The sequence below is a fragment of the Heterodontus francisci genome, chromosome 30 (genome assembly GCF_036365525.1).
Source record: "Heterodontus francisci isolate sHetFra1 chromosome 30, sHetFra1.hap1, whole genome shotgun sequence".
In the NCBI taxonomy this organism is placed as follows: Eukaryota; Metazoa; Chordata; class Chondrichthyes; order Heterodontiformes; family Heterodontidae; genus Heterodontus; species Heterodontus francisci.
Genome location: NC_090400.1, coordinates 32,415,079 through 32,439,947, shown reverse-complemented (window position 1 = coordinate 32,439,947; position 24,869 = coordinate 32,415,079). Strand labels below are relative to the sequence as shown.

General features: G+C 41.4%; 1 protein-coding gene across 1 annotated transcript in view; it reads right to left on the bottom strand.

The window, feature by feature from the left end:
- LOC137346657 (cytosolic arginine sensor for mTORC1 subunit 2) overlaps nucleotides 1–24,869 on the bottom strand; it is a 170,247-nt gene that overhangs the window by 16,484 nt on the left and 128,894 nt on the right. The window contains exons 3-7 of the mRNA XM_068010303.1: nucleotides 12,063–12,256; nucleotides 10,990–11,122; nucleotides 3,422–3,545; nucleotides 2,954–3,064; nucleotides 2,039–2,121 (exon numbers count right to left, since the gene is read on the bottom strand). Coding sequence (XP_067866404.1) covers nucleotides 2,039–2,121; nucleotides 2,954–3,064; nucleotides 3,422–3,545; nucleotides 10,990–11,122; nucleotides 12,063–12,256 — 645 coding nt within the window. The remainder of the gene's footprint in view (nucleotides 1–2,038; nucleotides 2,122–2,953; nucleotides 3,065–3,421; nucleotides 3,546–10,989; nucleotides 11,123–12,062; nucleotides 12,257–24,869) is intronic.

Sequence of the window (24,869 nt, the reverse complement as noted above, 5' to 3'; positions counted from 1 at the left end):
CCATTTGTGTGTGTTGAGGGGGAGTGGGGGCTGAAAGTCTCCTGAGGATAGTAGTTACCTTGTCCTTGGCAAATGGAGGAGGATAAATGACACAAGGGACAAAAATTGACCCTGGGTACGACTGTAGAGAGGCATGAATGCTCTATATTACATCCAATGCACCCTTCCAGTTGCAGATTTAATGTTCAACCTATGACAGGCAAAAGGACAAAAAGTTTCAAATCAACACTGGACTGACCAAAGCCAAGGCTGACTCTCCCAAGTGCAGACTGATATGCTTCCATAACACATTGTCTTATTCAGTCGGAGACCATAGCCCATGGTGCTGAATTCCCATATCTCTCAATTTTTTAACCATCTAACATTTGGTACACTTAGATGGGGCAGGACTAGTCACACTGGCCTTTATGCCCATTGGAAACAGTGTTCCACTGCAATGCAATGCTCAATGCAGTTGTTCATCTGGGAATACTGGAAACTCATCCCATGAAGAGGAAATAGATTTGAATAACTGGCAAAGCTGGGATTAAAAACCATAACACTATGGTTGGAAGCCCATTGTTTCAGTACACACAATAACAGCCCGCTAGTGAACGACACTTGATAAGTGTCAGCCAAACTACCAGCACCAAAATTGTGCTCAGCACAAAAAGCCACGATTCAAGTTTATAGTGGTGAAACCCCTTAAAACTGGGTCATTGCCCATAAAGTTTGTACAAACTCTAAAAATGTGTTGAGGGACTTGTGTTTTGTTGTTGAATTGCAAATTCTTCAACATGAAGCAAATATTTCAGTTTAAAAAGTCCTACAAATATAACTCAATTATTTGAAGTTTCCACATATCAGCACCATGCATTAAAATAGAGAACTAGCTGTGTTTGGATTAAAAAGCGAGAATCAAAGAACAGTGTCTCAAGAATATCATGTTGCATCTCCTTTTGACTTGTTCAGAATACACTTCACAGTGGAGAATAAATAAATGGTAAACTTTCCGCTACCATGAATTGACAGCTCTTTTCAAATCCAAATTGGTGTTAGTGCCTGTTCTGGGTAACGAGAGACAGGTGCAATAGCTGAAGCTGTTACAGATCCAGAGGTTAGTTGTTTAGAATTACAAACGCGTATTAGGATTGCCTCAGTCCTCTTAAACACTCTCCTTCAATATTGCACATTTTCCCAGCTCCCAACATTGTCATTTGTTGCTTCCCAACAGTTCATGATAGCACAATTCTACAGCCTGCTTTGTCAGCAAGGCAATGGCAAGTGATGCAGGATAGACGTGTGGAGTTAGGGGGCAGCGGCGGGGGCAGAGGTGAGAAGAATTGAAGGGGTAGAAAAATTAGTTCCAATTCCACTTACGTGCAATACAATTATAAAACAAAAGGGCAGCAACACCAAAATAAAAATAAGTCAGTATATATTAGGTTCACCAATTTTAAAAAAAACTTTTTTTCCCATTTTCTCCCTTTACTTTCCTCGTCCTCTCCACATTATTGAGGTGGAAAACTGAACCTCCTCCAATGCTGTTCTCAAACCTCTTCCTATATCAGCGCTGCTGGCATGGAAGAACATGGAAATTGGATTGATCAACCTACATTCGGACACAGAGGTGGACCTGTCTTTCAAGGAAATAAAGGAGGCAGGCACACTGTGTCCCATTAGAAGTTAGGCTGTCAGTACAGCTGCGCACCACCACAGAGTTTACATAGCTGTCAGAAAATAGGAGAAAGAAAGGAAAAGGTCTTCACTGTTGTCCCTCCATTATTACTTGGAGAAAAATCCAATGCAAATCACAAACCTTTAAGTGTGGAACTTTCAATCTTGGTAGGGGCCTATACCTCAGACTGTCCATTATACACCTAACCTGATTTTCCTTCTCATTAACTTCAATGAAAAGGAAAAGGAGGCGTGGTGTACAACAAATATGTAAAAGGCTTAAGTCACAGTAAACTTGGCCCACTTTACGGACTGCCATTGTTGAGATAAAGCCAGACTAATGATAAGAAACTGTGAGGCAAAGTCCAGATTAGTTACATACCGAATCCTAGGGGCTGCCCACCTATCCGAACCATCTTCCACAGTTCACCAGATGCGCTCGTAAACAACAGATTGTTTGGAAACCTGGGATGAGATTGGGAAATAAAATAGCTTCAATTGGCATAATCTGAAAATGATTTCTTTATTTCGCCTTTAAATTAAGTCAATTCTAAAGAAAAATGTAAATGGATTATTAAGTAATATACCTTTACTTTGACAGCACTGTATATATTAAAAAGACAAGTGAGTGTCAACTTTCCTTCCTGAGTTGCGTGTGTCATTCACATTGTTGGAGATGGAGGCATGGTTCTAGTGTGAATGTTATTTGGAATCCGAATACTCCTAATGCTAGTGACAATGAGAAACTTGCAGTGAGAGTCTACTGAAGTGCCAGCTTGCCTAAAAAGGTGCTTAACTGATTTCACACAGTGGTTATAAATCCTACAAATACCTTTTGGAAGCAAACTACATCCTCCTTGGAGGCTGAGCATACATTTTGCAAATGAAAAATATCAGCTCCAAAATTCCTGGGGCTGGAAAGGGTGTACGTTGTGTTTATAACTGGGTGGTGGGTGGGTGTGGTGTGGGGATGCGTCATAAATGGGTGACTGTAATATGGGCCAGATTCCCGCTCTGCCAGGATTCTGTTCGATCATGCCTTTAAATTCTGGTGAGGGGGGCTGTGGGCGGATCTTCTATCCATCCCTCCCACATTAAAGGAGTGTGTCATGGGAAATTCCTGGGCTTCCCAATACATTCCTCCCTTTGCACCCCTGAAGAGCTTCAGTGGAACTCATGCCAGTTGATATCTAGTGTAAGCCCCTTTGAGTACTTCTGAAGGCCCCAAACCTCCACGAGAGTAATGGTGAGGAATAGCCTCTTATATTTCAGTAAGCTTAATAAAGAATTCTAGTACCTTTGTTGTGTCTGCACATCCATCACCAAGGAGATGTAGCCCTCAATTAGAGAGAAGGAGAAGAAACGAATGTGACCATTTTCATCATTGCCTATTGCGGAATCCTTCACACTAGAATGACAATGAATGCATATTGAGAACAAATGCATTAATAATTTGCCCCTTGTTAACAAGCTTATAAACATGCATTAAACATTTACATCATTCCATAATCAAGCATTTTCACAAAATTCACATTAAGACATCAGTTTTATATGCAGTTTGCAGAGAATGTTTTGCTATACGATGACGTATAATATACTGGTTTATGAATGGAAACCTTTCTACACTTACTTTGATTTTAACCTCTATACCCCACTGGCGGCCATGCAGACACCTTCATTAAAGCCTTATGATTTGATTGTGACTTTGTTGTCATTGAAGCTTTTCTTTAAAAAAGTATATACTTTTGTGATCTTCCTAACTTACCCATTGGAATAAAACATGACATCCATGAGGAGAGTAGCCACTGTTGGTAAGGTATCAGGGTCCAAACTGGTTACACAAAACTTGTTGCTGGGACTGGACAGTGGATGAATGACAGGCCTTTGAACTGTGTAACAGATAAACAACAGCATGCCTTTAAGCCATTCAGTAATGATGATTACAGCAAGATATGGTACCACTGACAAATGGAAACAGGTTAAAGGTACAGCAAACACTTAATTCTGATATTCCCATAATTAAAGGAGGACGCTCTATAAACGTCCTGATAACTTGCATATCTAGTGGCTTCTGAATGGTTTTGAAGATGTTCTCCCTACCCAACATCATGCTACCACCAACTTCACTCTATATAATTCTAACAAGGGGCTATCCATTGAGCGCGTATGCTGATGAGGAGGGTTGATTAGCATATCTTCCTCTCATTCTGCACAAGTAAAAGAACTTCTGCAAATCTCACTGGTAAGATACCACAGGCACTCCATCCTGCAAGAACCCGAAATCAACCTGGAGTCCTCAAATGCTGCTGCTGACTGCTACAGGCTGGGTTCTTTTATAGCTGCAATATCCTTTTCTGTAATGTGGCTATCAGAATCGTCCAGTAATACAAGTCCATTCTACGTGCAGTCACGCCAATGATTTATAAAGCAGCAGCGTTACCTCACTATTTCGGCTCAATATTGACCTTTTAATACATCTCAATACCTGATTTAGTTTACCCACTGCTACTGGGCAGGAAGGTGATGTTTTTTTTCCTTTCATTTTTACATATAACTAATAAACTTGCTAGTTGTACATCAATTGTGTTTAATTACATGTAAGAGGAGGGCATTAATTGGGGATTCACTGGAGCACATATGAAGAGACACACACAAACTGTAGGATGGTTTAGTAAGGAGCAGTATGCTTGTAATGTTTCACTCTGTAAATAAGTGTTAAACTGAGTAAAGATTTGCTCCAGTATCATCCTTCACTAACTGGCTTTGTGGAATATAAGGTGACTATTTCCCCAGGATTTGACAGATTTTAGAAAACCGATGGTTATTCAATGGAGGAATATATCTTTGACTTCAACAAACTGTATAAAAGATTGAGGAAATTCAATTTAGAGATCCCTAGTTCTGTACTAGTATTTAAATTGCTGTATTGTGCTAAGGTCTTGCACATCAAGCCTAAAGGTGAAGACGGGAAACGAAGGAAAAAAACATCAGACAGAATCGTACTAGCCTTGTAAGACACTGCAGAAAGCAATTGTAAATTGTTGGGGTATGATTACCCTCCCCGATGTTCTCGGACTCTGAACCATATCACCAGATCACATGGACTACATTCCTACCAAAGAGGAAACAAGGTTTGGCCTTGGCATTGTCACTTCCTACCAGAAGTAAAATCAGAACTAAAGCATTTGTGAGCTAGATGCCCAACAGTTGGATACTGATGAAGGTTTGGATCTTCTATTACAGTTCTTGGATTAAATTTACATGTATTAAATGCCTTTGAGGCATAGTCAGACTTTGACAGATTTTAGAAAACCGATGGTTATTCAATGGAGGAATATATCTTGGACTTCAACAAACTGTATAAAAGATTGAGGAAATTCAATTTAGAGATCCCTAGTTCTGCACTAGTATTTAAATTGCTGTATTGTGCCAAGGTCTTGCACATCAACAGACCCCTGGTTCTATCTGGTGTTCAGTTCTTGGAGGGAGACACTCTGTTGGATCAGCTGTCTGCTGCCTTGAAAACAATCCTGGGGAAATAGTCATTTCCTGCAACCTTGGTGAAACAAATAGGACATTTTGCAAAGACACATGATGCAGAGAATGTTGAGACAGGTGAAGATAATGATGAATCCAAACATATTGTACTAGTCACAAGGAATTTTAGTCTTGCCATAAATGTCTTAGTCGTGGACTTGTTCAACTGTGCAGTGCTAGATGGTGCTTACACTTTGACAGTATGCGGAACAGATTGGTTAAAATGTTATCTAGATTCACTAAGTAGTGAGGATCAAACCAAAGTGAAGGAATATAGAAGTATTACTTGCTCTAGGTTTGGTGATGACAACATATTAAAGTAACTAAAGAGTGTAATTTCATGTAAAATAGCTGGTGTAAGCCACTTTATCAGTACTGATATAGTCTCTAGTGAGATATCTCTGTTGAGTAAACCTTCTATGAAAAGGCACAAATAAAACTTGATACGGAGCATAATAATGCAATTATTTATGGAAAGTCAGTTGATATGTAGGTACTCCTGTCAGGACATTATTGTATCCTCTTAACAAAACCTGGTATTTCTCGTTGAAGTGTTAGAGAAGTATTATTGGAATTAGGAGATAAGAATCAAAGAGGAAAAAAAACAATTTGCTCACTCTACTTGTCAAAGATTAAAGACCCTGCTAAAGGATGTAGGTGAGCTTAATGGAGAATATACAAGGTTAATAGAAGAGATTAGTGAAAAGTGTGAAATCTGCAAAAAGTATCAGAGGACACTGCCACATCCTATTGTAAACCCTCCATTGGCATGTGGCTTTAATAAGGTAGTTGCCATGGATCTAAAGGTATGGGACAAAGAAAAAAATAGCTTAATTCTACATTTTACTGACCGAGCAACCAGATTTAGCCTTTCTACAATAATACATAGCAATGACAAAAGCGTGATTATAAACAAAATCATGGAGAAATGGATAGGGACTGGACTTGACACACCAGCTACGTTTCTGACTGATCTTCTTCTTTGGCCTCCTTGTCTCGAGAGAAAATAGGTAAGCGTCTGGAGGTGGTCAGTGGTTTGTGAAGCAGCGCCTGGAGTGGCTATAAAGGCCAACTCTAGAGTGACAGACTCTTCCACAGGCGCTGCAGATAAAATTGGTTGTTGGGGCTGTTACACAGTTGGCTCACTCCTTGCAGTTCTGTCTTTTTTCCTGCCAACAGCTAAGTCTCTTCGACTCGCCGCTCTTTAGCCCCGCCTTTATGGCTGTCCGCCAGCTCTGACTATCACTGGCAACGGACTTGTAGTCAATGTCACAGGACTTCATGTCGCGCTTGCAGACGTCTTTAAAGCAGAGACATGGATGGCCAGTGGGTCTGATACCAGTGGCGAGCCATCTCCATCTTCCATGCGGCTCACATGGCCAAGCCATCTCAAGCGCCGCTGGCTCAGTAGGGTGTATATGCTGGGGATGTTGGCACCTCGAGGACTTCTGCGTTGGAAATATGGTCCTGCCACCTGATGCCAAAGATTCTCCGGAGGCAGCGAAGATGGAATGAATTGAGACGTCGCTCTTGGCTGACGTACGTTGTCCAGGCCTCGCTGCTGTAGAGCAAGGTACTGAGGACACAGGCTTGATACACTCGGACTTTTGTGTTCCGTGTCAGTGCGCCATTTTCCCACACTGTCTTGGCCAGTCTGGACATAGCAGTGGAAGCCTTTCCCATGCGCTTGTTGATTTCTGCATCGAGAGACAGGTTACTGGTGATAGTTGAGCCTAGGTAGGTGAACTCTTGAACCACTTCCAGAGTGTGGTTGCCGATATTGATGGATGGAGCATTTCTGACGTCCTGTCCCATGATGTTCGTTTTCTTGAGGCTGACGGTTAGGCCAAATTTGTTGCAGGCAGCCGCAAACCTGTCGATGAGTCTCTGTAGACATTCTTCAGTGTGAGATGTTAATGCAGCATCGTCAGCAAAGAGGAGTTCCCTGATGAGGACCTTCCGTACTTTGGTCTTCGCTCTTAGGCAGGCAAGGTTGAACAACCTGCCACCTGATCTCGTGTGGAGGAAAATTCCTTCTTCTGAAGACTTGAACGCATGCGAGAGCAGCAGGGAGAAGATGATCCCAAACAGTGTAGGTGCGAGAACACCTAATAATGGAGGGGAATTTGCCAATGACAAGTTCAGACACACGTGAAAATATGAATATTATGGTCATGAATACTGCAGCTGAAAGTCCTTTCAGCAATGGACTCTGGGAAAGGAATCTTGCGGTGATCGATGAAATGCACATAAAATCTTAGCTGATCAACCAAACTGCAAGTTGACAACCACCCTCGTACCCCAGGCGGTTCATGCAAAGAATCTGCTTCAGATGCTGGAGGGCAGAATCCCTATCAATTGGTCTATGAGTGAAATTCCAAATTGCCTTCTGTACTGTGTGACAGTCCTTCTGCTCTAGAAGGTACTACAATTAGTTCAATTTTTTCTGCATATTTGAATACTTGACATACAGCTAGACAGGTTTTCATCAAAGTGGAGGACTCAGAAAATTCAGAGAGCTCTGAGGCATTGTATAAGACCATAAGAACTAGGAGCAGGAGTAGGCAATTCAGCCCCTCGAGCCTGCTCCACTGATCTCATCTCGGCCTCAACTCCACTTTCCTACCTGTTCTCCTTAACCCTTCAACCCATTACTAATTAAAAATCTGTCTATCTCCTCTTTAAATTTACTCAATGTCCCAACATCCACCGCACTCTGGGTAGTGAATTCCACAGACTCACGTTCCTTTGAGAGAAGTAATTTCTACTCATCTCTGTTTTAAATCTGCTACCCCTTATCCTAAAATGATGACCTCTCATTCTAAATTGCCCCACCAGAGGAAAAATCCTCTCTACGTCTACTTTGTCAATCCCCTTAATCATCTTAAATACCTCAATTAGATCTCGTCTCATTCTTCTAAACTCCAGACAGTAAAAGCCTAAACTGCTCAATTTCTCTTCATAAGACAAACCCCTCATCTCTGGAATCAATCTAGTGAACCTCCTCTGAACTGCCACCAATGCAACTACATCCCTCCTCAAGGGGACCAAAACTGTATGCAATCCTCCAGTTGCAGTCTCACTAATGCCTTGTACAGTTGCAGCAACACTTCCCTACTTTTATACTCCATTCCTTTAGCAATAAATGCAAAACTCCATTTGCCTTCCTTATTACCTGCTGCACCTGCATACTAGTTTTCTGCGATTCATGCACGAGGACACCCAGATCCCTCTGCACCGAAGCACTCTGATAATAATTTGCCTTTGTAGTCTTCCTCCCAAAATGGATAACTTCACACTTATCCACGTTAAACTCCATCTGCCAAATTTTGGCCCATTCACCTAACCTATCCATATCCATTTGTAAATTTCTTATTTCTTTATCCCATCCAAGATAGAATTTTAATTCAGGAGATTTGATGTATTATAAAAGTGGGGGTCATGGAGAATGGAAAGGCCCTGGTAAGTAATGATGGTAAGACTGTACTGATCAAACATGACAATCAAACTGTTAAGGTTCATTCCTCATGATTAAAAATCTCAGACTGTGAGCAGCTGATTGAAGGAAATGAGGCACCTTGTACCTCAAACACTCCTGTGTGTTATGAAGATGATCCTGAGGAACAGATTACAGTAGATCAAGGGCTGGAAAATGGTAACGTGAGTGATAATGATGTACAGGTCAGAACCATTGCATTCACAGGACAATTGCCCAGAGTGGGTACTCAGGTGACATATACTCCAGAAGGGGCAAAGTAATTGGAGGGATGCAACAATTGTGGGCCGTGCAGGAAAAGCCACTGCAAGTTTAAATATTGGTTGAATGTTCAGGATAATGGCCAAGAGAGGTCCATTGACAGGCAGAATGGGGTGAAAGAGTGAAGAGTAAGAAGGTACAGTGCAAGTACTGATAGTCAGTCCAGAAGTGACTTATGCACCAGAAAATGATGTGCCAGAGAAAGAGCCTCCAATAGAGCGAGAGGGTGATCTCAGAATAGTAGTCACAAAAGTGCAAGTAGAGACCGTAGTTTGAATAGATTACACAATGAAATGAGGGCTACAGACCAGTCTCGGGCAAGAACTAGAAGCAGAAGTCCTCTTCACCGTGAAGTTTTGGTGGCTGCCTATAAACTTGAGGATAAACTAATAAGACAGGCAAAACCAAAGAAATTAGATAGCTGGATAGGGTTTGGAGTTTATTCTGAGGTACCAGATAAGGAGCAACTAACGTTGTCACATAGGTGGATTTGTGCTGAAATAGTCCTTATAAGGCTAAAGCGAGGCTAATTGCAACGGGTTTTGAACAGCAACTGGGTGATCCAGATGTTAGAGTGGACTCTCCAACAGCTGGAAAAGTAATTTTGAAAATATTTTTAGTTCTTTTGGCTCTATATTCATGGGAGCGTAGATCATTTGACATAAAAGCCACATTTCTGCAGGGTAATACTTTTCAAAAAGACATGTTTCTGAAACAGCCCAAAGAGGCAGCAATTGCAGAAGGGAACTATGAAAACTAAGCAAATGCGTCTATGGCCTGAATGATGCTTCCAGGGTGTGGTATTTTTCAGTGAGATCTGTTTTGCTGAAACTAGGTTGTAACACACAGCATTTTACAAGCTCTTGCCGAGGGGCCGCCATGAGGCCTCATCACTGTTGACAATATGGGGCTGGGTCTTCCCGGTGTCAAGGCCTGTGGCGGGCCTCTTCCAGAGGCATTTTCTGGGGCACCCCCCCATAACCCCTGACATCAGGGGGTCGGTACAATCCAGCCTACTGGCTCTTGGGGAGGCAGTGAATATGGGATTCTATGTTTGTCAATAATTTTATGTGAGAATCGATACAAGGGGAGGACTGAAGATAGTATACCCATTGAATGTTACGTAGATGATTGTTCATTGAGGGAATAATGTACACTCTACGAAAAGTGTGAGTGAGGAAAGGTTAAGGATTGACCTTGCTGGCTTGAAACAAATGCTGGAGAAAGGAAATTTCTAAAATTAAATGGCTGGATGCAAGTCATCAACTGTTTGATATTAGTTATGCATATTAACTCTAATTTTATTTAAAGAGAAAGAAGGGACTTTGTTAGCTGTATATCTTCTTTGGCCTCCTTGTCTCGAGAGATAATGGGTAAGCACCTGGAGGTGTTCAGTGTATATCAATTGTGCTTAATTATATGCAGATGGGGGACATTAATTGGGGATTCACTGGAGCACATATAAAGGGCGGCACAGTGGCGCAGTGGTTAGCACCGCAGCCTCACAGCTCCAGCGACCCGGGTTCAATTCTGGGTACTGCCTGTGTGGAGTTTGCAAGTTCTCCCTGTGTCTGCGTGGGTTTCCTCCGGGTGCTCCGGTTTCCTCCCACAGCCAAAAGACTTGCAGGTTGATAGGTAAATTGGCCATTACAAATTGCCACGAGTATAGGTAGGTGGTAGGGGAATATAGGGACAGGTGAGGATGTGGTAGGAATATAGGATTAGTATAAATGGGTGGTTAATGGTCGGCACAGACTCGGTGGGCCGAAGGGCCTGTTTCAGTGCTGTATCTCTAAATCTAAATCTAAAAAGAGACACTCACTAAAACTGGGGTGTAGTTGAGTTAGGAGGTGTACAGTTGTAATGTTTTACTCTGTAAATAAATGTTTGACTGAGTAAAGATTGGCTCCAGTACTATACTTCACCAACTGGCCTTTTGGAATATAACAATGCTATCAATTTCTTCATACTGAATGCTAAATCAGGCCAATGGTAACAAGTGTATAAAGTTCCCATTTATGCAGTGGGTGCAAACTCACCTAGTTTTGGCTTCACAAATCCATTGGTGATTCCTAAGTGGTCAGCAGCAACTGTCTCCCCGTTTACTACCCTGAGAATGGTAAATTCAGCTGAGAGGGTGTGCATAACTAATGGCAGATCTCTTTCCCGTACCTAAGAGTAAAACAAATAGAAAGTAATGTCAAACCTTTACTGATACTTTTGTCCAGACTGAAATCAAAAGCGTTGATCAATCTAGGAGGTGGGACTGTGCAAGAAACCACATTGAGGCAGGGGAACTTAAAAGACCACTGTACCTGAAATTCAAGTGTTTGAGAGACCAGTGTTCAAATACTACAGCCCTTTGGCAACTGTATTAAGAAAACTACCTTTTACAGCCAAAAGGTAATTTTTCTGTTTTCGGTTCAATAGCCTCAGAGCAATGGCATTTTGAAATTGTGCACTCAGTGCATTTTGGATTTCTTTTGTGTTATGATGCAGTTGTGTTAAGTTTTGGTTCTAACAGATGGCAAAGTCGCAATTTCAAGCCAAGTTGACAAAACCAGGCAGCCTGGATGCCAATAATGTGCTTCCCAGTAAACACCTAACTATAGGTCCAATCAGAAAGTCTACATTGAAATGTATGCAAGGACGGTGGCACACAAAATGCAGCCGAACAGAAAATCACAGGCGGATGGAATTGGGTATCAAACATTTCTACGACCTCCTTCCTCAATTTGGCGAAGCCCGAGCACATACTCCATAGCTGCACATCTACCCCATGCGTCTCCCAAATTGGCCCTTGTCACCATGTTTATGCTGATCAGCTCCATGCATCTGGGAACAGACATTTATTTGCTCCAGACGGGATATCTCCAGTCACATTAGGATAAGGTCAATGTCTGTCAGTGCAACTTCATGATGTCACGGCCAGGAGCCTGGTGCTCTTTGTCCACATCCCGGATGCCCCAAACTACCTGCTTGAGCACAGATCATAACAAGGGCAAAATGTGAACCTGTAATTATTTTAAATTGGTCATTTACACTGTTCAGGCTCAGTGGAAGGAAACAGACTCAGAAGCAGTTACTCAAGCTCAAAGCAGCAAACTCTTACCAAGATGAAGTCTGTTTGATATGTGGAGAGCATGAACACAGAGATATTATGATCTGCCAGTGGTGCAATTACTGACTTGGCAATCTTGGTGACTCCAATTGGCTGCGAACTGGAGAAACTTCCACCACCAGATACAACGTTCAAAGCCAGCCATGTCTCGTCTGCCACACTCAGGAGATCTGACCCAGGAAGTTCTAGAAGGACAACAAGGAGTAAGTCATAACTTGCAAACAATGGAACTGTGCAATGTGTCCTGGTACTTGAAGCCAACAAGCAAAACCTATGGTCGATAATCGGTCCGCAATCTTTCCAAAAGTTGACAATGCACAAGACTACAAGAAAAAAGAAAGTTTCAAATGGAAGTGAACTTGGTCTTTGAGACCATCTCAATACAAAGACCATGGGGTAGAGCTGCTGCGGCTGGAAACTGTAGTGACATTACTTTTAAATGCATTTATAATGTATAGCAACCAGAGCAATTATCTCTCCCACCCCACAACCCAGCCCAACCTATCTTCAGTCCCACATAAGAACACCTTCAATGGTGTATTAATGATTCAGACCTGAAATATTATTCGACCACCTGTTGAAAGTTTGTTCTAAAGGTGCTTGTTATGGTTACATTTCGGTATAGTAAGCTAAAGAAAACAGCAACCTGCCTAGAGTATTTGGAATGTATCCAATGTGTAGTTTAACAAGGTAGTGCTGATTAATTAACTACCTGTGTTAAAACAGTAGAAACCTAAATAATAAACAAATCCTCTTTTTAATGGGCCAGTTCGAATGAACGTGAAATATTACTGGACACAATGTAACACTGGCAATTACATGGTCAAAATTAACTTTTTAGGGCTAACTAAACTACCTGTGGTGCTGCTCATAAATAAACTATGGGTCTTGCATCTTCCAGGATACTCATGATGGGGGCTAAGCAAGGCAAAGTTGTGCAGTTCACAGCACTCCTTAAAACCCTCGTCAGACCATACAGGATACTCCAAGTTGATCCAGGCATCTGAACTGCATCTTTAAAATGCCATGATGACTGTGACGAAATGAATGATCCCCACTCTACTGCTGCTCGGCTGGGATGCTGGGAAAGTGCACCAGTATCATCAGCCAAGAGGACAGCTTTCATCTTAAAGTTACCGCCCAAATACTGCCTTTCTCGATTAAAAAGCGCCAGTGGAGTTACCCAAACTGAAAGCATCGTGGCAGCTGCCAGGATTGTGAGCATTCACTTACATGATAGTGTTCTGCTCATCACAGACCAGTTACAGACTGGAGTGTTGACCTTTTTTGTTGAAGGACGTCTGGCCATTGGTAAAAGATTCCCCAAGGCCACAAAGGTGTAATTTAGGACTCCTTAATCCCAAGCCAACTTTCCCCCTTCCACCTTTATATTACATGCATAGATTTATGAATTTATGTAACTGTGATAGTTGAAGAGACCAATCTGCAATAGGTAAAGCAAACACTATTTATTTCCAGGAATCAATCAAAAATGAAGCTATCGTCACTATCTCTGAAAACTTCTCAAACTATTTTCCAAAATCTTTCAGCAGAAATATGCACCCCTTTCAACAGCAAAGCATCTGACTCATTGTGAGCAACACCACAGAAGGTCAAAATGAAAGATATGAAGTAGATCTGTCATATTTCTTCACACATGCAAACTTCTGCATCACACTTTAATAAAAGTACATATAAAAAGAAAGCCACTCAGATATTGAATTGACTTGAAGATCTGCCAAGAGATATCAGTCTCTAACTGACTTCAGGAAGAGATGGCAATTCCACCTTGTGGACTTACACAGACACTGTATACCAGGCAAATAGCACCTTAGCAGCAGTTAATTTTCCAATGCTTCCGTACAAAACTGCCATTTACTCCAAAATAGTGAGCACTACCAGGGACACTCACTACTATTTAACTAAGAACGTTAATTACATTTGTGCTACAGAGCATGAGAAATATGAATACAACAGGTAATATTTTTCTGTAAAATTACTTGCGTAATATCATTTGAACATTAAATAATAGCCCCAACAGACCAAAACCAAACACGACTTGCAGGCAGCAACCTGGTCAAACCAGGTGTGTTCCGATCCATCTGCAGTCAAGAATTAATCATGGTTTGTGCTCTTTGTGCAAATACTGTAGTCATGTTCTGGAAAACCAACACTGTACCAGTAGTGGATTGAGTGGTTACCTAGTTTCATTTACCAATTCTATATGGTAATGTGCGCATTAGCAATTAATCCACGTGAGTAGATGCTTATTAACTGAAAGATTCCATTCGCACAATAAGCAAAAAAGACAAGAAAGGCCAAAGTGTCACAATGCAGGGACAGATGTCAGGTAAATGGGTTTTGAAGGCTCCACGGCAGCACTTCTTATTTGCTATTCTTTTCACTTTTTATTGCTCTTATTAAAACATAAGAATTGTTTGAGAAAGATAAAGGTTTGAATGTTGTACCCATTAGCCATGTGCAGTGACTCCAGGCAGATGCAGCCCTGCTCGACTTCCCTACAATTTCAGACAATCTGCCTTGGCCCAGCATGACGAAAGAACATCCTTTCGGCACCTACCGGACATTTTCATTCTTCAAATTCTCCTTTGGTTTCTTGGAGAGAAGATAACTAAATCACCTTAAACTCTAAGTTAAGGCTTGTGATTCTCTTCCCCACAGACAGGAATCCTTCTTTATGGTTACTGCAGACTCAAAGACACACATACTTGTTAGCAGGGGTTCATCTGATGGATACTTGAGTTCCTTTACTAACTATAAAGAAGCTTCTCCCAAGCTGTCAGCTGTGGCTCAGTGTTAACACTCTTACCTATGAGTCAGATGGTCATAAATTCAAGCCCAGCTACAGGTACATGGGAACGTAATCTAGGCTGATACTTAGTGAACTATTAAGGAAGTGCTGAACTGTTAGAAGTGTGGTCTTTTGGATGGGATGTTAAACGCGGGAGCACTGTGGGTGACTTTCCAACATACTCTGGCAAGCAGGTGAGTTTTCCCCATAGTGCAAATGCAATCTGAATTCAGAGTTTGGTGCCAACGTGCAGAGCGAGGCTCACTCTGCTTCCCTTTGGAATCGGTTTGGGTTTTCAGACCCGCTTGCGCTAAATAAGCTCAGCACTGGTGGGAAATTGAAACTTGCTTCGCACCAGCAGTAAAAGTGTAGTGTGAAAGCACCATGTGTTTGCCCGAAATTTTTCTCTGCTATTTTCGGTGAGGTCTGCACCCAAGTGACTCTGCTGAAACCTGAACTGAGCATCGGTAAGCAGGCAAGTAAAGTGTGCTTGATGACACTATTGATGGCTTCTTCTAATGACTGGGGGAGGCTGACGGGGCAGTAATTGGCCACTTCAAATTTATCCTCTTTTTTTGTAGATAGGATGCACCTGGAAGTTTGGAACAACTTGGCTAGTGTTGTTACAAACAAAAACAAAAAATGCTGGAAATACTCAGCAGGTCAGGCAGCATCTGTGAAAACATTTTAGGTTGTGACCTTTCATCAGATTTCCAGCATCCGCAGTATCTTGTTTTTGGCTAGCGTCTTCAGTAGTCTTCAGCACTACAGGTAAAATGTTGTCAGGATCCATAGCCTTTGCTGTGTTTAGTGCATTCATAAATGATAGCAGGAACCTCAGCAGGAGGCTGGGTATGACCACTCTGCACTTTCGGCTGAAGACCCTTGCAAACACTTAAGCCTTGCCCTCACCTGCTTAGCTCCATCACCTGTTGAGGACAGGGATGTTTCTGGGACAAATTTGGAAAGGATATCAGGAAATTCTTCACACAATAAAAAGTGATCAACACTTGGCTGAACTTCCAGGTAGGCGAATGGAGACAGAAACTTTAAATCATTTAGAGGCAACTACACGCCGTAGCTTTTTCTAGCTGGATGAGCTTAGTTAGGCGAATGGTCTTTCCCATCCATATTTATCTTATGATCCTGAGATCACAGGATAAATGTACTTCTACTTGGTGTTTGATGATGACGACTAAATCAATAACTAAAGAGTGCCATTATGTGTTCTTCATTGAAATCTGAATCATCTTTTCATCCAAAGCTACAGCTTTCAAGTACATTACATCCAGGTGTCAGCGCGAACAAAGAAAGCCATCACACAAATGCAATTTACTGCAAATTCAACATCACTAAATACTCGCAACAGCTGGTGCCATTTGTAATGGGCAAGCAAATGACAGTAATGCCTTTGAATAGAATGACAGATGTAAGTGTTCATTCTGGATTTACTGCAACTGAACGGAACAGACTCACCTGAAAATAAGCAACACTGATTTTGAAATTACATCTAAAATCAAAGCGAACTACTTGGCTTTGTAATTAAGTTGCAGAATCACATTTTAAATGTATTTTGCCTCGCCACTTTGTTCAGTATTTTCCTTTCTTCGTTTTGAGTCTTCCCAAGCCCTCTACAATTCCTTGACCAGATAAACCAATCTTAAGCCTTTGCTGATATTCTTCTGATCATTCCAGCATTTCGAGCCCCCATATTTCATATCTTTGAATTCGCTGCTGGCAAACTTCAGATGTTATAAATAGATACTTGAAATGATTACCACTGGGATTTTAATGCTTATATCATGGATACTGTGTTATTTAAAGTGCGTTGTGTTTAATTTGGATCTTGGGAGAGTGGTAATTGTACATCAGCTTGCAGTGTTTACACTACCATAGGGGAGGTGGTGGTGTAATGGTATTGTCACTGGACTAGTAACCCAGAAACCCAGGGTATTGCTCTGGGGACATGAGTTCGAATCCCTCCACATTGAATTTGAATTCAATGAATAAATCTGGAATTAAAAGCTAGTAAATGATGACCAAGCAACCATTGTCATAAAAACCCATCTGGTTCACTAATGTCCTTTAGGGAAGGAAATCTGCTGTCCTCCTGGGTAAACACTTCCAGGTCAGCTCTGCGGAGGAGCCACTGGAGTTCTCCATGTCAGCGAGTGCTGACCGCATTCAAACAAAGCCCAATAGATAGCTAAAGCTACTGGATGGGCTGTGCACTATATGAAAACAGGTCCCTATAGTTTATATATGCTTAGGCTGATATTTTTGAATGCACACACGTGATGTCGAGCTTCAAATAACCACTCTTTCCACCACCCCCCCCCACCCCGAGGTGTGGATTTCAGATGAACACAATTTTCCATTCATTAATTTTAATGGATAAATAAATCATGGGGGTGCAATACACCGGTCATATTCCAATAAACACTCTCAGACGCTGCCCGGGAGTACACAGTTGGAAACGTATTCTTAAGCTTGTGTTATTGCCTTCAGTTCCATTCTACACTTTGAATAAAAGATAAATTTAAAAATTAAGTTGTAAATTCCCAATTATGTTTTGGTTATTAGAGCAAACTCCCATCCTAACTGTGATGGCAATGACTCGAGTTAGATTTGCTGTGTTGCAAATCCTTTATATATGTCCGCTCGGCTCAGTTGGTAGCACTTTTTAACCAGAATCTGAGCATGTCTTTCAGGCGAGATGTTAAATTAAGGTGCAGGAGACCATGGGCTATTGGGAGATCATGGAGCTTTCCAGGTGACCTAGCCAATATGCCTCAATTCAAACAAAAGCATTGTTCATTCATCTCTTTTGACACTGGTGAAAACTGTGCTATGTGCAAACTGTGCTTGCTTCCATTACAACAGGACTAGACTTAAAAAGGAAGACTTTGGCAAAGTAGTACTGCAGGAAAGGTCATCAACATGAAACGTGAACTCTGTTTATTTCTCCACAGATGCTGCCAGACCTGCCGAGTGTTTCCAGCATTTCTGTACTTATTTCAGATTTCCAGCATCTGTGGTATATTGCTTTTGGCAATGAAGCACTTTAGGGGGTCCTCAGCACATAGAAGGGATGGCATAAACTTATTGCTCTCCTTACCGACAAATACATCTTTGATTGGTTTGCTTGCTTTACTGGTCAGTTCTCCAGATAATGTAGTCAGAAAATAATGATATATTCTGGGAGACTAGTCCAGAATATAACAACTAAGACTGACTAGTTTAAAAAAAAATGTCTGCTTGTGTTCACTCATGAAAACTGGTCAGTAAGCTGGCCAATATCAACATTGATAGGAACATAGGAAATAGGAGCAGCAGTAGGCCATTAGCCCCCTCGAGCCTGCTCTGCCATTCAACGAGATCAACTAGATCTTCTACCTCAATGCCATTTTCCTGCACTATTCCCATATCCCTTGATATCTTTAATAGCTAGAAATCTATCAATCTCGGTCTTGAATATACTCAACGACTGAGCCTCCAAAGCCCTCTGGCGTAGAGAATTTTAAAGATTCACCATCCTCTGAGTGAAGAAATTCCTTCTCATCTGAGTCCTAAACGGCCTACCTTATCATTCCATTACATTTCACGAAGGCAGAAAATGTACTAAATGGTGGGAAGTCCAAGAATTAGCTGCTCCAGGGCTTAAGAATACACCAGCTACATGCCTCGGATTGGCTGGCAGCTCTCCATGGGTGTGACTTCTGACAATGGGGTCCTTGATCCAGTGGTTCTCGGCGCTGCTTCTTCTGGATGTTGAGACCCCCATCGTAAGCATAAAATCCTGGCCATGTATGACGGAGTATTAATTTAATTTTTTTCCAACTAGATTCAAACTAGTCGACAAGAAACAAAATTCTCTTTGTCATGTAAGAGAGCCAAAAAAGGCACATTCTGAAGACATCATGATCTTGTAGTTTATGATGTCATTCAAACCCTCAGGAAAGATCAGATAGCCTTGTAACCACCCATTATTGTCTGTGGAAACAACTATGAATAAACAGCTGTAAAACAAAATCTCAATTATGTTCTGGCTCATTTAATGCTAATTTTACAACTGATACTGCAAGTATTTATTGGGATCTAAAATAATAATAAAAAAGAGTGATGTAGTGGGAAAGTACAAAGCTCAAATTTGCCAAAAGACAAGGAAAAAGAAATCTCATCCTTGAATTAAGGCAACAGTTCTAAAACGTGGGTCTGGATCTTAAACGTTAACGATGTTTAGTTTTGCTGTCCTCAGCAGCTGTTTTAAATCTCACATGCAGAGTTAGCTTGATACTATGTATGTGAACCAGCAAAACGGACTGATAATATTGTTTGGCTTCTTTAATCAGACACCAAGAACAAAAAAAACAAACATGATTAAGTGATGGCCTCCCTTGGTGCACAAATTTCAACAATGAGCTGCTTTTAAGGTTTTATCAGTCATTTTCTTGTGTGTTTGTGTGTTCAGACAAGGTTTCTGAATGCAGCAAGTTATGAGAAAAATAGTAGAACTAAGTTACCAAATCTAACAAAGATAAAGGACTGAAAAGGAAGCATAGTCAGGATCAGGGATTGTGGAAAAGTACAATGCCAAGTGTTGGCATGGGGGTGGGAATATATAGTTGGGTGCAAAGGCCTCAGGCCTACTTCATGTCCAATATGATTAATGCTGGGCAATGTGTGCAGGAATCATTAAGCTTTTAACCACCTATACTTTATGCACAAGACTCATTAAGCCCTCAGTTTTTCTGTTCGGTCAAAGCCCCATAAAGTGGCTAAATCAATAAACGTGAAGTCAAAATTGAGAAATCGAAAAGCCTGCTTTTCAGTACAGTTGCAACAAAGTCCTAGGGATGACATGGCTTTTGTTCCACCTCCAAATGTTTGGCCTCCAAAGGCCAAATTGGAAGTTGTTGTGCTCCAACCCAGGGAAAAGTAGATGGTGGCACCGAATGGGCAGCCAGCAGCCCTGATCCCCATGGTGCCCACAGTGCATCATGCCCAGAGAGTGAAAGGAACATTTAAATGAGTTGACCTCATGTTATTGAGCAAGATCAGCCCTGTCCAGGACAAGCTGTTCAAATGCTAATAATTTTTTTTTTTTAAGGACTTAAGAGGTGCAATTGTACGTAAAATCTCTGTTTTGGTCCTCCTGCTTTCCTTGCTTGGGTTTCCCCACACCACATGCCATCACCACGAGTGTACTTGAATCTCATCCTCTTTTCGGACTACTCTGTAACCGGCCACGAGGAATTGTGACTCGAAGAATTTCCTTCACCACCCCGCCCCTCCCCAGCTTCATAGTTCAAACCAGGAGCTTAGTGCATAGATCATTACAGCAACAAATCCATGTCCACCACTTTCAGTGTAGCACATCTGGCCTCGATCATACCAAACCATGGCACCTCACTGCACAAGTCTATAAACCTCGTTAAACTAGCAGCAGCATTCATAGTGCAGTTTGTTCTTCATTCTTCTAGAGACATGCATCAGGAATTTCCTCAGGACTTATCCACCTCTAACTTCAGTGAAACTGTTTGCTCATGGATATTCAGAATGCCAATAAGCTGAGGAAAATCCTGGTCTTATGTTCACTGGTACAAAGACAAGATTCCTTCAAAACATGTGGTGGACTGTTGGAACACTAACACTTTAAATGCTGCACGATTTAGATGGTAGTTTTAATCCATGAATTTGGGATGGATCAGTTACTGTACTGGCTGCGAACCATTCATTATAGGTTAGTAAATATGCAGATGAAAGTTTCTCACCAACTTAGTGTTAGTGATGAGGATTGTACAACCCAATGACGATTAACTTCATATGTGGGTGGATGTCAGTTTATATAATGCATATAAATGTTTCTGTTAGATCAAGAGTTAAATAACTTGGGGCCAGGATTTATGACCCAAATAAATTATTGGTTCAGTCCAGAACATGTGAGCATGGAAAATTACTTGTTTAGATTTCAGATATTGCAGGCACATGAAAACAGACTGTTCTTCCTCCAGGATATCTACCTCATTTTTTGCAATTTCCATCTTCCAATATTTCCCTCTTTTATTTAATATGAAAGAGTGAAAGAACTTGCATTTATATATCGCCTTTCACAACCTCAGAACATCCCAAAGTGCTTCACAGCCAATTAGGTACTTTCGAAGTGCAGTAACTGTTGTATGTTATGACCGACACGAGGGGAATGCACGGTCATTTCTAGTTCCACTTCTCCACAGATCTTTCTTCTTTCTTTGACCTCCTTATCTCGAGAGACAATGGGTAAGCGCCTGGAGGTGGTCAGTGGTGTGTGGAGCAGCGCCTGGAGTGGCTATAAAGGCCAATTCTAGAATGACAGGCTCTTCCACAGGTGCTGCAGAAAAATCTGTTTGTCGGGGCTGTTACAGTTGGCTCTCTCCTTGCGCTTCTGTCTTTTTTCCTGCCAACTGCTAAGTCTCTTCGACTCGCCACACTTTAGCCCCGTCTTTATGGCTGCCCGCCAGCTCTGGCGATCGCTGGCAACTGACTCCCATGACTTGTGATCAATATCACAGGACTTCATGTCGCGTTTGCAGACGTCTTTAAAGCGGAGACATGGACGGCCGGTGGGTCTGATACCAGTGGCGAGCTCACAGTACAATGTGTCTTTGGGGATCCTGCCATCTTCCATGCAGCTCACATGGCCAAGCCATCTCAAGCGCCGCTGACTCAGTAGTGTGTACAAGCTGGGGATGTTGGCCGCCTCGAGGACATCTGTGTTGGAGATACGGTCCTGCCACCTGATGCCAAGTATTCTCCGGAGGCAGCGAAGATGGAATGAATTGAGACGTCGCTCTTGGCTGACATACGTTGTCTCCACAGATCACAACATATATTTAAATATATACCCCGATACCGATGCGGTCAATCATATACTCATTATCCCAGAATAATGTACACCAACCAGGCTGCTTTAACAAACAAAAAAATTATCAGTTTATTATAAAACAAGTCTTAACTTGTAATGAAGCACAGCATTGACACAGATTGAAATATGAAGGTTCCCTTTTTACCTTGGCCCATCTCACATGCACACACACATCAACCGAAAAATAGAGGTTTTCTCTTTAGAGCTCTGCTACAAAAAAAAACAACCAAATACTTGCTAATTCTTAAAGATATGGAAAGATGTCAGATATCCTTTTTTTGTCTGCCGTCCGTGTATACAGAGACGGGTCACTGGGATCCTTTTCTGGAGCAATTCATTCAGGCAGCGTCAATGATTTATCCGGCAGGTTTTTCCAGTGTCTCAGGAGAAATGCAGCCTTTTAAGCAAGCCTTGCAAGAAGAATGCAGCATCAGTTTCTCTATTTCCTACACTTGCTTCTAAGATCTTCTCAAAGAGATGGAAAAACTTGCAGGCTTTTCAAAGAGATGGGAAAGGCAGAGTTGGGGTTTTGTTCTTGGCATGTTGATTTTTTAAACTCTCCTTCAAAACACTGTCCATACCCCAACTGATTGTCCAAAGTGAAACCAAAACAATACATCAACAGTTAAGCCTCCTGACTCCTATAAATCTTGACCCGTCACTTCTCTGTACACATCTTCCCCAGGTCAAAATACCCCTGCTGGGTACTTATCTGAAGACAGGTGACTTGCAGTAAGAGTTGCTTCCAAACTAAGTTGCTTCCATTGACCTCTTTTAAAAAAAAAGTCCAACATTTATAAAATCTTCACAATTTAAATACAAGTCCTCAAAAAAAAACTTTAAAATATAGAAGCACTGTCATAACATGTAATGTCGGAAATATATCACTTTGTAATTTTTTTTTTATCTTACGCAATTTTTCTTGGACTTTTTTATTCTCTTTTTGGCTACAAAAAGAACAAACCATTCTGAGCAGTTTGCTGACAGTCTGGACCTGTCACATTATAAGGGACGCCTTCAGATACCCCGGAACTAAACTCCTAAGCTCCTAAAGACAGATGGAAATTTGATCTTGGTAATGTAATTGCCATTTCTCTTGTTATGCCAGCTACTGGTGCTTGGTTAGGTTAACAGGGTTGGTTTATTTTACACTCACAAATCACTGCTAATGTATAAAAATATATCTGAAAACTGTGAATAAGTGGCAGTTTGGGTCAGTTGTTAGCACACTTACTTCTTAGTAGGCTGTGGGTTCAAGTCACGCTATGGCCTTGAGCACATAATTTGTGCTACCAGTCAGCACAGTATTGATTGAATCACATTGTTATCATCAGTACCGTCTTTGAGAGAAGGCCCTGTCTGCATGCTTGAGTGAACATAACAGATCCCATGGTACTATTTGAAGAGCAGCAGGTTCTCCTGGTGTCTTAGCCAACATCCATCCTTCAACCAACATCACCAAAACAGAATACCTGGTTATTTATTAATTTGTTGTCTGTGGGACCTTGGGCGCTATGTTTACCCACTAACAACAGAGTGCATTTCAAAGTAATCTACTGGTAACAAAGTGCCTTAGGCATCCTGAGCATGAGCTAAGGTTCTATATGAATGCAAGCTATTTTCTATAAATGGAAACAAAATTCCTTTTGTCTCATCAGCTTCCTGTTTTCACATTACACCAGTCTCCCATCCGTACTTGACTCCAAATCAAGCAATGTGAAATATAAACTGAATGTATTTCATATCCATAAACCTTTATGCAACAGTCTTATGATTTAGTATGTGGAAAGCACTGGGTATCTTTGGGAGGAGGGTATAAAAAAGATCTTTTGACCAAATGTTCAGACTGTCCGAGAGTTACTTGAGTCTCAAGAGTTTTTACCTTTCTTTTATGCAACTGGGACCACAGAATTCATCAATTATCACTGGACTCCAGTGATTCTTAAGGAAGGGTTCCCTCTAACTGGAAACAAGTGAAAACCAAACACTTAAATCTAATGGTACTACAAAATGATGAATATTGCAAATCCGAAGACACGTCTCGTTTGTGGCAAAATGAGGCAGTGAACTAAACAGTCGGATTTGCGAGGCTTGGTTTGTAGAAACTCAGAAAAATCGACCCTATAGGTTGTATCCCCCAATTTTAATTGCTTTTTGGCACTTAAAAAGCATAGCTTATGCTCGAGTGAATATGGTAGAAGGGAGCCAAGCTCCCAAATGGGGAAAGGCACCAAAACATACATCATGAAGCTGTGTATTTACTTCCGTTTGTGAATGAGAACAAAACAAAATGTATAGAATGGATTTTTTCAGATACCTGTGTATAAGATAACTTGATTTCTAGTTGATCTCAGCTGAGACTAGGGTTGTGAACAATCTGCCAGGACTGTCACCCCTGATTGTAATCCAGTGACCTCTGCTGAAAAATATGCACAGGTGCATGTAAGATGATAGGATCAGGTTGGGCCATGATACTAATCCACATCAACAGATTACTGACACACCCTGTCAGAGGGCAACACTGGTGAGAAGCATGGGAGAGTGGCCGCCAGCACACAGAATTATGTCCCAGTGCCAAACACTTCCTTTAGATTTTTCCATTCCCATGCCACGCTCCTCAACAAAGACAAGATAGGAGAGGAGAAAATTGGAGGGGAAAGAAATTAAATAAAGGCAGCAAGAAGTTTTACTCTGAAATGCGAGGGGATGACAAAGTCAAATGTACAGCACATTCAGATGCTTGCTACTTAGCACAAGTAGAAAGGCAAACCCTGATAGACAACTTCAATAGCTACAGACATCACGGGAAGCTCAATAATCAGTAAATTTAAAAAAAAAACAGCCAAGAAAAGATCAAACAGATTACATGAAAGAATTTGTTCTTTAAAGAGACATGTCAATTTCTAACGCTGTGCTCATCCTGTCAGCTTAGCAGGTGTACAGATTAACATTTTCTGGCAAGACTTTCCTGCACCTTCCCCACCCCCCCCCCCCCCCCCCACCTCCTCTAAAGCTTGCATAGTTTTGCTAAAATACCATTAGAGCTTTATTATCATCCCTGCCAAGAAACAGCATTAAAAAC